The 13,310-nt window shown below is 42.6% G+C and overlaps 1 protein-coding gene across 18 annotated transcripts in view; it reads left to right on the top strand.

The window, feature by feature from the left end:
• Positions 1-13,310, top strand: part of Anks1b (ankyrin repeat and sterile alpha motif domain containing 1B) — a 1,073,630-nt gene that overhangs the window by 1,039,972 nt on the left and 20,348 nt on the right. For all 18 annotated transcript variants that reach the window (XM_048803345.1, XM_048803363.1, XM_015482887.2 and 15 more), the window contains 3 exons: positions 4,645-4,656; positions 5,551-5,637; positions 12,113-12,250. In XM_048803345.1, coding sequence (XP_048659302.1) covers positions 4,645-4,656; positions 5,551-5,637; positions 12,113-12,250 — 237 coding nt within the window. The remainder of the gene's footprint in view (positions 1-4,644; positions 4,657-5,550; positions 5,638-12,112; positions 12,251-13,310) is intronic.

The raw sequence follows: 13,310 nt of genomic DNA on the forward strand, positions 1-13,310 counted from the left end.
TGGTGCACACGTAACCCCAGTAACTGAGGAGGCTGAGGCAGGAGAATTGCAAATTTGAGGCCAGCTTCAGCAACTTAAGAATGTCCTAAGCAACTTAGTGAGAGCCTTTCTTAAAATAAAAGAAGGGGCGGGGGGATGTGGATGTAGCTCAGTGTTAAAGCACCCCTGGGTTCAATCTCCAGTACCAAAGAGAAGAAGAAGAAAAGAAAATGAGAAACCAGGGCTGGAGTGTAGATTTCCTGGCACGCAGGAGGCCTTGAGTCTGATCCCCATAGCAATAAAATAGAAATAATGTGAGAAACTACATTTGGCATTCCATATCATGGGCTGTGTATCGTCCAATGCAGCTAACCAAGGAGAGAAAATATTTTGGGAAAAATATTGTGCCTATACTGAATAGGTACCCTTTCTTTCTTGTCATAACCCTCTAAAGAGTACAGTAATATAGATTGTATTAGGTATTATATGTAATTCAGAGTTGATTTAAAATAACTGAGAACATGTGCTTAGATTCTATGCACACATAGGCCATTTTAAATAATAGACTTGAGCACCCAGAGATTTTGGTATTGAGGGGTGTCCTAGAACCAATCCCCCATGATACTAAAGGACAACTGTCCTTCATTTCAGGACATGTTTTAAAGCTAAAATAAAAGCATCAAGGATGATTTCTGACCTGATACCAAACAACTCCTGATTTATAATTTAGATTCCAGAGAAAAAGGAAAAGAATAAAAATCATTACTTCTTTTTCTTGGTGAATCTAAAAATCCTTCCTTTAAAAAAAAATGCTTGATTGTTCAATTACTTGTTAAGAATTTTTCAGGTGGCCACCTCCAGTTATGAAATTATGATTCAGTTCTATTCAATGATAAAAACCCAAGTACTAAATATAAGGCTGCCCTTCAATTTTATTTTAGATTCCAGAGATGTAACATCTCTACATAGCTAAATATTATTTCTTTTGGAACAATAAAAGGATATTAATCTTAACTTGGGAAATTATGAGCAAAACATAATAGATTGCCAGTATCGCGCTTTTTGCAGGAGAGTAAGAAAAGATGCACGCCAGGCCTTACCCAAGAGAATTCAGCTGCTAAGGTCCTCAGAGCCCTTCATCACAGATTAGCCCTTTCCATACGGCTAGCACCAAACAGGAGGAAATTTGAAGACTGAGAAACCTCAGAAATTCCACAAAAAGCCTGGGGTAGAAAAAAAACAACCAGAAACCAAAGCCAACCAGAAGATAAACCTTCCCCTGAGCATTTTACTGGGGAAATGAGCCTGCAGAAGAGAATTATGTTTACATAAATAAATAAGGCTTGAATTTTAAACATACACTAATGGGCGTGTGAATTGTACAGAGCGTGCGGGTTGGTCCTCAAAGCCAGTGTTGCCGAAAGAGCAGGGGCTTTGTCCAGTGAAGGAGGCACTTTCAATCTGGGAAAGGAAAAATGGTGACAGCAACACTGGAGAGCAAACGGAGAAGGTGGAGCTTAGACACGTGATGGGACTGAAGCCCTGCGCTCTTTTCCACACCTGGAACATCATCTTTAAGTGAAGTGGATGCTTATTTGGATTTTTTTTTTTTTTTTGGCCTCCCTGAAGATTCAGTATATCATTTTTTTCTTTTTACGAATATTCATCTTTCATTAAAATTTAAGTACAAAAATGGCATCTGAAAGCTCCATCAAGGTGCTCCATCAGAAAATCCGCTGAACAGAGTTGGATTGTTATCTCTTGTAGAAGTATAATTGCCTTGCTGGGGGGGTCACTACCATGCTGTCCTTGAGCTCTGGGGCCCGACAGCTCATCCCCTTGTCAAGGGTGCAGTGGGGGAGCGTAGTACAGTTTCGGGCTCCGGATTGGAATGTGTAGCCACCCCCAGTGCTGTCATTCATAGAGGCCTGTGCACAGCCCTTGTCATTGACACCCCAGTTAAGAGAACAAGGCATTCTTGGAACCCATAAAAGAAAAATGAAATGCCCTCCTTTATCTTCCCTTTGTTTTGTTCTCTGTTCGGCCTCTGAAGCAGGAGTCTGAATCATGACAGATCACCTACTGACGCACTTCGGGTCAGCTGAAGGGCGTGGAGTTGTGACCCTCTGTTGTCTCATCTCTTGGCTCCCTTTCTGACATTCACTGCACAGCCGTGTTCTCTTCTCTATCTGCTGCCCTTGTTCTCCTGAAGCTACTTTTCCATGTTGTTAAAGCCAAGGATTTAAACCCAAAACCCTCTAAACCCAAAAAAGTGTCGCAGCTCCTGTGTGTGCCAGCCTCTCACTAAGACCAGGTTTTGAGTCTCGTAAGTCCTCTGGGCATCGGGCACGGCACCTACCTCCTAACCATTCCCCTCCTTAGCTTCTCTGATATGTCTGTGGGCTTCTTCCAACTAACTCCCTTTTGGATTCCTTCCTTGGCTCTTATGAATCAATCTTCCCCAGAGGTGTGGTCCTTAGCCCTGTTCCTGTTCCCTCCTTGAGCCACCTTGCCTGCTCCCATCTCCTCAGCCACCCTCTCTGTGGATGGACTTCCAGATCTGATCCTCACCTCTAATTTCCTGTGTGACATCTGCACCTGAGATCACACAGAGCACATGCAGGAGCGGTTTCCCCCTGTGTCTGTGCAAAAGCACATATCCCCCCCCCCTTCCCCCCCCCCCCCGTACTCTACCTCAGTCACCAATGGCTTCTTCGCCTGTGACCACTCCCACTCACTCACTGGGGCTCCTCCAGTTCTCCACTGCTTTACTTCAGCCAGGCTTGGGCTCCTCTGGAGTTGCACAACAACGTCTTGCCTGCCTGTGTCTAGGCTCCAGCTGTTTCAACGCATCTTCCACACAACCACTACTTTTCCTGCAACACAAACTTGGTTGTGTCCCTCCCTACTTAGGTCTTTCAGTGGACTCTAAATTGACAGAGTAAATCACAACCTTCCAAACCTACTGTGTCCCCTTCATTTCCCATCAGTTTCATAAACTTACAACATTATTTCTCACGTACGTGTGTGTGTGTGTGTGTGTGTGTGTGTGTGTGTCTTGACTCTGCTGCTGTAACAGACCTTTTTGTCCTCTTGTCACTTGGGAAATTCCTATTCGTCCTTTAAAAGTCAGCTTAATCACTCCTAGCAGGCATTCAGGGTTTGTTGAATGAATGAATGATTAAAGACTTGCTTCAGTCTCACATGCAAAGTGAGATTCTCCCCATTCACTTCTCGGGAGGCGCTCTGTTCATATCCTTGTTGTTGCATTCATCATCATTTTGTTGTAGCTGTTCTTCATATCTGACCAGAACAGGAATGACCTTGAGTGGCTCCTGCGTGTGCTGCCCCTTCCACTCCTTCTCTCAAGGTGGATGTCATGCCCAACTATCTTTCCCACTGAGCCTAGTTGCAGCTAGAATCCTTCTCAACATAGCACTCAGGCAGCTTCTTTTAGCAGAGTGGGATTTGCACCCTCTGACACCCCCTGCAATAGATAGAGCTTTGCCAGTGAGGAACACAGTGGGCTGCCCCCAAATAATCAGTGAGTTGCTAAAAAAATAACAAGTGGGTTTTTTCTTAATGCTAAATAATATATTGGTAATTTAATCTTAATGTTGGCTACATATTGTTTCATGCTACAGATAAATCTGTTCAGGAGAATGTATTCATGGCAAGAGATGAGTGAGGTGATTTTCTGGAATCCATTGTTCCACTTTACAGAAAGTTCTTTACACACACATTCATTTAACCAAACTATGACCTGTGCAGCCCAGCCCTCTCTATCTACAGAATCTAGTCACTGAGTTGCCTTAAAACTAGCATACAGCATATTATTTCTGCTAGCCTTGCCTTTGATTTGCCTTGCACATTTTTCAAAAGTGATTGGGAAAAGCATTAAAAAGATGAAAGTATGTAACCTTATATTCCATTTTCATAATATTGCTTTTTGGAAATTGCAAAAGAAGATTGGCAAGTCTAGGTAATTTGAAAACTAGTTAAAAACACTATAAGAGAGCTTCCTTTTTCCATACTGTATGAAACAGTAAATATCAAATAACAATACTCCTAATAAATTTTTGTCTTTGAAACAGGTTTGGTAACCCTCAGAAAGATATGTCAAAACAAACAGGACAATTTTGAAAGACAATATTGAAAGACCCTTTCCAAAGGTCAAGCAGAAGATACAATATAATTATCATTATCAAGTTCAATGTGTTTCATTCACTGTTCAATTAAAAGCCTTCTTTAGATCTGGTTGCATTTGAGAAATTAAAAATGGAACATTGTTTAATATAAATGAAGAAATCAAGAAAGTTTATATTTTATCCCTGATTCCCTTAATATTTACGTACAACAGCTGTTGTCAAAAGCACAAAGCAGAAGATTCTTGCGTGTCAGTCCTTGCGTGTCAGTGCAATACAGTAAACAGATGAGAAAACAAGAAAGAAGAGACGGGCCTGCAAAAGCCTGCAGCAATTTCTAAAATAACAGTTTAACCACATCTGCATATATCTTGAAGCCTGTTCTCCTTTTGTAGCATCCTTTAATTTTTAATGAGTTTATGCTGTTGATGAATTGTTGAAATGATTTCCTCTCTCTCACCTTTTCATGTGTTTTCTCTCCTATTCTGTTCCTACCTGTCTTATCTGGAAACTCCATCAGGCTAACTGTCAGGTAGGTTTTTCTTGATGTTTAATGTGATTATTAAGAGTATCCATGGAGAAAAATCAAGTAAACAGTGTGTTGGTGACCAGTGATGGATGATGAGACTAAACAGAAAAGGCACATACTAAATTACAGAGAAACTTTTTGCAGATTCATAAAACTTAAGAGGCTGCAAACCCTAAGCACATTAAGCCAGTGTGAACATCTATCATGAGAACTTAGCCTAAGGGAATACAGCAGCTCTCCATGATTAAGTAGGTTACCTGGACTGTCCAGCATTTGGCTATGACTCAAAATACAGACTGCTCCTGGAGGATTTACTTGTTACAAGAGCAGTTTCATATCCTTCGTGGTCACACGTGATTCTACTATAAATATAACATCAGCTTCTTTGGTTTGGGCCAGATTCAAGAAAAATTCACAGTGATATATTTTAAATTCCTGCTTTAAGTACATATCCAAACATCTCCTGTGACTTAAAGATTGTGACTAAGTGGTGGGCAGTGGTGACATATATTTTATGAATGTTAAATGCACCCTAGGAGTTAAACCTGATGTGGTTTAAGCCTTGTCAAAGGAATGGAGACAGAGCCCCTCATTTTCCCACTGGTGCCAGGAATCCTCCTGCACCCACATGAAACAACAGGGCAAGCACTTTCTACATCCTCAAGTGCAAGACAGATATTTTATAAGCCCAAAGCACAGCTAAGCCCAAGAGAAAAGAGACAGACATTTAAATTAGAGTGTGTTTGGGGGTATACTTGATATGAGTGTGTGTGTGTGTATGTGTGTGCATGTGTTGTTTTTAACTTGAGTTCATTTTTATCTTTCGAGAGGAAAAATTATGTGCTTCAGTTGCCATGCAACAACACAGCTCTAACAGCTTTCTAATTTTAATTTCAGAAGTCTACAGAGCAAATGAAGAAGGTCCCTACTATTATTCTCTCAGTCTCATATAAAGGAGTCAAATTTATTGATGCAACAAATAAGGTAGGTACCACCCCTCTCTTGGATTTAAACACCAGGTATAGTCCTGAGTATGTGATCTAAAATCCCATTTGAGTCACTCCTCATCCCCCACCTTCATGCTTCCTGCTCATACCTGGAAATTCTCTCTCTCTCTCTCTCTCTCTCTCTCTCTCTCTCTCTCATTCATATATATGAAATACACACACACACACACACATCTCATCCATGAAGGAAAATCGAGTAAACAGTCCGTTGGTGGCCAGTGATGGATGATGAGACTAAACAGAATATAAATATTACAGAAAGGCTTGTTTTATTTCAGGGTCTTGATCTTGAACATATTTTGCTTTTATCTTTTTATGATGTCTTCTCTAACAGACCATGACCCCTTACCTGGCATGTTCCTTGGTAGCTAGAGAACATTAAAATGGGGGGTGGGCAGGGGGAATCACTTAAAAGAAACAATGTCATCTTTCCTCCATGAAAAGAAAGATTACTAATCGGAGGGCTGGTACATCTCTGTGGAGATATCTATGTCCTTTCCTTTGGTACACAGAATGAACACCTGACACAGGAACGCACATTCTTCCACCTTTTGTTTTCTGTAACTACTTTTAATTCCCATCTCCAGAGATGGAAGAGAGTTTCAACTGTTTTGTTTTCTCAAGAGACACTACCAGAAAAGCAACTCTACTATGGGAGTGGTCAGCAATTCTGAGGTCAAGTGTGGGCAACTGAGTTTTGTTTCACTTGAAAAGGATTCTACAGCTCCTTTGTGGACAAAGACCTCAGAATCCTCGTGCTGAACTTGAAAGTTTATCCCCACCTGTCTTACCCCACTCTCCATAAATTCAAAGCTGACTGGCTCCTTTTCACAAAACCCTAAGTGTCCCTGGGTTTTATTTTCTCACCCTTTCTATTGAAAAAGTATAGGAAAAAAGAGATGAGGTGACCACTATTGGTGGACAGCAATTTCTCTTCTGCCCTGCACACCCAGACCCCCACCTGGACCCTCTGAGTTTGGGAGAAAAGGAATGGGAAGTCATGTAACAGACGTACTTAAACCTGGCGTTAGATACCAGGGAAAAGTTCCATGGGCAATGACCCTTTGGTGTCTATAATTGACCAATTAGAAGTTTTCTTGATTGGTTTTCTGTACAATTATTGCATTGGCAATCAGCTAAGCCAATTGAGCTAAGCTACTTGAGAAAGCAAGCTCAGTTTTAGAAAAATTCTGAAAGTCAGGCAGACAGCCTGTAACACAGCATTATCATGATGGCTAACAATAGCCAAAGCACTTTGAGAGCGAGCTGCCTGACGTGTGTAATGATGATGTCAGCCATTGAGTGTGTTGTCGACCGTTCCCATGTTGTCAGATTACAGTTGTGGAGACTCAAATCAGAATGATCCCAATTGATTTTTCTAATTTTCTTGGAAGCAATTTTAGTTCCCGGTACATAAAAGTATCTTATCCCTAAATTATATTCAGCTGTTTAAAAAGTTCTAAATGAAACACTCATTGAGGTATCATTGCTATCTTTAAACAAAGATTTTGGTGCCTAGATTTTTCCTACTAACCTGGAGAAACTGTCCACTCCATCTGCATTTGAAAAACTTAAACAGCAGTATATTTTCAGTGAATAAGTTTGACACTCTCTTAGCTGACTTAGATTCTGATGATTTCTAAACAAGGGGTATTTGCCCTGGGAAGTGCCTACGGTCTTAAAACTGTCTTTCAGTGGTGGCACAACTGACTGCATCTGTCCTTTCTGACCCAGTCTCCACCATCACAGCACTGAGGGAGAACTCTGATAGGTCTGTTTCTTTTTGCTCACCGACACATGGAGGTATGTGAAGCCAATGCTCCTGTACCTCTAGGAGACATTTCTGACTCAGTCACCAGTAATTAGATGAGTTACTCATACACAACTGCTTGCCAGTGACTCTTCTTTGGAAGCATCAGCAAAGAAAGATATGCAAAAGATAATTTTATATAAAGGTAGATACAAACAAAGAAGGCCAGCATACCTTTCAAGTCCTTGCAATGTGGTCCTCGGAATATTTTTGGAATATTTTTGAAATCTGCAATGGTGAAGTGCAGGTGCCAGCAGCAGGTGGGGCCACCCTCTCTATGACTGTATAGCAAGCAATACATGCCTGGCTCTTTCTGGAGTTTGAGGACATTGACTTCAACCAGCTGGGCAGCTAATCTCCCTGCCATATGATAGTGGAAAGAGATTAGGGGACGAAGAGTGATAGACCAGTGGTTGCCACGTGCGAAGTCAAAGCACAGAGATTGTTTTTAGCAGATAGAATAGTGCAAGGCTGCACTGGAGAAATTGGAATTAGAAGGCTAAAGCATGACCACCAGCGGGGGCTGAAGGACTGGCTTCAAAGGTGCAGAGCTCTGCAGGGAGGAAGCAGACTGATAAACTCCAAAGTCCTGCTCCTTGTTTTTACCTCAGATTCCCCCCACTGGGAAGTGTTGTCTAGGTGGGCTGCTTTGGTCTGAAGTGAAGACTTTGTGAAAGGCAAGTGTATTTGGAGATCTCATTATTATTTCAGGTGCTAGTGGCCACTAAGCCTATACAGAGGCACCCTACTATTAATAGTTGATGTGGTCCTGTTCTTCAGCAGTGCTCTCCTAACCACGCATCCTCTCCCCACTCCGCTGGTGAGACAGAGGGGTTGTCTGCCTGCACTGGCCAGCTGGAGGACCTGAAGGCTTCGGTCCCTTGGCTGCCCTGCCTTCACACAGCCTGTGGTCGTGGAGAAGGGTTAAAACTTGATTTCCTGCTCCCTAACTTGATGCTTCTGTTACTCCACAAGTGCCTTCCGCCAACTAGTTTGAAGTAGAATGGATAATTAATTATGTGTTAATTGCCCTTCCCTTCCTATTAGCCCCCATTAGACTGTGGTAAAAGACAAGTCTTCCATGGAAGTATTTCTTTCTTTTATTCTAATAAATAAATAGCTTTGGCTGAGTTCGTGGGGAAGGGTTAGGCACCTTAGTTATAAATGCATAAATGTATTGCCTAGCAACTTAGGAAACGAATCACTAATCCTGATTTAAGAAAGAAGAAGCAGAGAGTGATCTTGAAATGAAAATGGAACTTGGAATAGATTTAGTCCTAAAGCGTTTCAGAGGAATCACATCAGCTTGCTGTGGATCCACAGCCCAGAGGTAGCTCCCGCAAGGAATTGGCCTGGAGGCTGTGACTCTTTGGTTACAGACAAAACCTTTCCTCAGATCAGCGGGGTTTTCCAGGAGGTGACCCAGTTCCTGCATCCGGGGAGCGCTAAGGGTTCAGTGGCCGTTTGCGTTCCTGTGCTGGCTCCCTGCTCAGTCTTCCATTCGGCTGAATTAGGAACAATGCCAGGCCAGAGTTTGTTTTTTGCTTTAATTGTTAATTTTTTTTTAAATGCCAACTTCAAACGTGACCAATGGTATTTTATAGGCTCCAAATATTCGGAACATCTGCCTCAGCAGGTGCCCACTGTTTTCTGTAGCACATACTTCTCAGAAAATTGGAGTCAGCTGAGACCACAGTCCACGTGTGTGCTGCTGTCCTTGACATCAAGTGCTCCAAGGGTGTCTTCAGTCAGCCCTCAGCCAGAGCTGTGCCTTCCTTCTGGGGCACTTTCTGAAGGAGACGCTGCTATCTCTCAGGGAAAGCCTGGCCTTGGGAGAGACTCAGGTGGATCCCCCTCATGGCAGAGCTCAGATTGAGGACTGAGGCCAGAGGCAGATTTCTAGGCTGCATCACTTCATTACCTCCTGTCCTTCTTAGAACCACCTTATTAATTGGCTGCACCAAACAATTCTGTTCTCCACTGGCCCAGCCATCCATCTCTTCAACTGTTTCTCCCTGTTGAAAGTAAGCTGCCAAACTGTCTATCACAAAGAAGAGGCAGAGTGAGGCCTCCCCAGTCCTTCTCTTGAGGCTTTTAAAAGCTCTGGTCTCCTTAGAACATGCATAGAAGGAGGGCTAATTCCATATGAGGAGTCTGGTTCTAAGCTGAGGAACAACTGTACCTCATAGTGACCTCACCTTTTACCTTGAAGAGGACCTACTAATTGATGTGAGACTGGGAGGAAAGAATGCTTTCCTACTTGACCTCTTCTCCGAGGAGGAAGCCAACATCCAGTCTCCATAGAGTCTACAGCTACGAATGTCCTTGGCCTTGGATCCCTCCTACATGTAGAGAATTGGCCTCACCATTCTGCGATGGTGACCAGTACAGAGGAAGTTCCACGGTGAGATCTCTATCCTCACCACATTCTAGCGCTGGGGATGTGTCAAGATAATAAAATTATCTTGCTTTCCTCCTAGCTTAGGCTGTGGGAACAAGGGAAAAAAGTTTCCACAGAGAGGGAAGAGACTGGTTTGGAGTACAGATGTCAGGCCTCAATGGGCCATTTAAAAGGCTGCCCTGGGCTCCTGAGAATAGAGAGTAAGGGGCTCCAGAAACTTGTGGAACTGGGGGTTCAAAAGAAGATGAAGGCGAGCACCAAGAATCCACTCTACCTACCTTGGAGTTGGGCCCAGGGCCATGATGCTTCCACACACTATTGAAAATCCTCAATAGTAGCATCCTTTGAAATGGCCAAGAGTCAAGGAAATCCATGCAATAAAACTCACAGGGCTATTGAAACTTCTGCAAAAAGTTGATCTGTCTTATGCTGGCAAAGGATCTCAGAACACAAAATGCCAATTTAGTTAAAAGTTGGAGCTAGTGCTCTTTTTCCTGTGATATAGATCCAGATAGGTGAGGCCAAATACACCCAGACTTCCCCAGGGCACCAGCAGCCCCCTGTCCGGTGATGGCAGACATTCCACACTTGCTGACGTCACACCTTTAAAGACTACCTAAATTTTAACATTTCTTTTAAGACTCACTAGTTCCTGATGTCTTGTTCTACTTGAAGAAATGCTACCTGGATACAAGAAGAGAATCATGACCTTTACTTTGAAACTGTATCTTACAGTAGAATGTTTCTTGTTTATGGGATTACAGTTTCAATTTGAGTTATTTTTTATAGAGCCATTGCATGTAGTGACAGCATACAAGGCCACAGTGAAGAATGTATTAATTTAATTTTCTTTTTTGTGTTAATTCTGTAATTGCTCCCCAACCACACCACTCTGTGGAGTGAGGGACATGAAGTGCTTGCTCGGGGTGCTGGCAGGGAAGGACATTTTGAAAGCATTTTTAGGCATTAATGGGTACATGCAGAACACTGTATTGCCAACAGGTTCTTTAAGACTGTGCAATTAAAAAGTCATTAGGGTAACTAAAGCACTGAGGGTTTTAAATCTGTGTCAACTGCAAAAAAAAAAAAAAAAATAAGTGGGATATTATAAGATGAAAAGCGATGGCACTATTATGGGATTTGCTTTGCTTTTTAAATGCATCTGTATATCAGAAGGAATTTCTACCAAGTTTTGTAGCCAGGATGATGCTCCATGGTTATTATGTTCTTTGGGACAATGGCACTAAACCTTTCCTCCCACCAGTTATTCTTGGAGACAGGCAGGGATGGGGCAGAGAGGAGAAGACACAAAGAAATTCTAGAGAAGGAAAAATGCAATTCTGTTAAACTGGGAAGAGAAAGTGGGGGATGACGAAAGGGCATCGCAGGGTACTCGAAAGAGCCAGAGCTCTACGAGCGACCTCAAGCTCCAGCCCCAACTCCACACCTGCCCCATTTAAGGCATGGAAACCCTCTGAGGCCCAGTTTCCTCACCTGTAATATAATAATGGTAACAGTGGCACCCACCTTATAATTACACAGGTGGTTTTGAGAAGAAAGGATTGTCATATCCATAGGTCCCTGAATCCAGCAAGGTATCCAATGCCTGAATATGGCAGTGTGGCATTTCCCTTATCCTGCCCTAACACCACAGCCACCACACAATCTCAAGAGAACACCCGAAGGTTTCTTTCTGCCTGCCTGCCTTGTTCTGTACCTGCCAGCATGCTCGAGGCCCTGGGTTTAATCCCCAGGACCCCAAAAGAAAAAAAAGAAAAAACAGGACAAGCAAGCACAAGCCCCGTGGGGAGGGCTTTGGACAGCTCCTTGGGTCATAGTTCTTCTCATGCACAGAAAGTGGCAGATGACCCTTTCCAAACAGAATTAGCAGGAAGCAGGCTGCTTATCTTCAACTGGATGTGGAGAATGGAAACAGTAAAATGCTTAGTAATTACTGTTTTTCTAAAAAGTGTCTGCCACCCAGATTGCTTCCGCGCACAGCACCTGGTGAAAACCCTGCTCCAGGATATGACTATTTTAGGTTGTTTTTCATTAAATGAAAACATTCCTTCCAGACCTGGCGTACATTTGCCCACGGGTAGCACTTTGGATCACTTTGAATGTTGCTGGTCTAGAACACTCTAGAAGAAGGAAAGCAGCTGCTTCCTAGGTTACTTGTCTTGGTTCTAAAGTATGATGGTTTCAAAGGAAAACAATGGTCATTTGTGTAATTTCTTCCAGAACATAATTGCCGAGCATGAAATTCGTAATATCTCCTGTGCTGCCCAGGACCCAGAAGACCTCTCAACCTTTGCTTATATCACAAAAGATTTGAAGTCCAATCACCACTACTGTCACGTGTTTACGGCCTTCGATGTGGTGAGTCCTGCCCTCCTGGGACAGATAAAATATCTCCCCAAAATGTTCCTGGATTTTGTTGAAGGCCCAGCTTGTGAGTAACACATTAGCTTGGCTTGTTTACCGAACTAAGATATACCAAGAGTGTTAGTTTTCTCAGGCGATCATAATAAAATACCACAGATTGGGTGATTAAGCAACAGAGGTTTTTCACACATTTCTGGAGACTGGAAGTACAAGACCTACCTGTCAGCCAGTTTGGTTCTGAGGCCTCTCTCTCTCCCGGCTTGCAGATGGCTGCCTTCTCACTGGGTCCTCACATGGTCTTTCCTATGTGCATAGCTGTCTGTATCCAGATTTCCTTCTCTTCTAAGGGTAGCGATCAAATTGGATTAGGGTCCATGGCAATGGCCTCATTTTAACTCAGTCAACTCTTTAAAGGCTCTGTCTTCAAATAGGATCACATTCAGAGGTACTAGGGGTCAGAGCTTCAACGTACAAAGTTTGAGGTGCCACAGTTCAGCCCAGCCCACAATAAGGGGTACAAAGAACTTTGGCAACTCAGCTTTTCTTGGGTATTTCTGTATTTTCACTGTTTCATTCAATTCAGAACTCTACTCCTGCCTGGACCTCAGTTGTCATTACTCAAATACCAACTTCACTTTTCACATTTCAGAAATTCTTTTTCTCTTCTGGTAAAAAAACACAGGAAAGTTCTTTCCATCTATTTGTTCCTTAACTACAGCCAACAGTTTCTCCAGTAACCATTCTGAGCACTAGGACATAATGGGTGTGTTTGTCTCCGCAGTATTTGCAATTTTCTGTATTGGATAGTGGTGAAATTAGACACCTACAAGTAATAATTGGGGACTCCGAGGTCTGGCCCATATGCTCATTCAGAAGTTAATCTTATAATGACTTCCTCACACAGTCACACCACTTTTATTCATAACTTGTCAGTATGCCTAAAAATGAGTTCATATATTACAAACTTGGAAAATGAAAACAATTTAAGAAGACGATAAATACCCACAAGATGGTACAGATTGCTCGAGGCTGTCTCTAGTGCAGAACATTGGAC

This window comes from Marmota marmota, unplaced genomic scaffold (assembly GCF_001458135.2).
Source record: "Marmota marmota marmota unplaced genomic scaffold, marMar, whole genome shotgun sequence".
Lineage (NCBI taxonomy): Eukaryota > Metazoa > Chordata > Mammalia > Rodentia > Sciuridae > Marmota > Marmota marmota.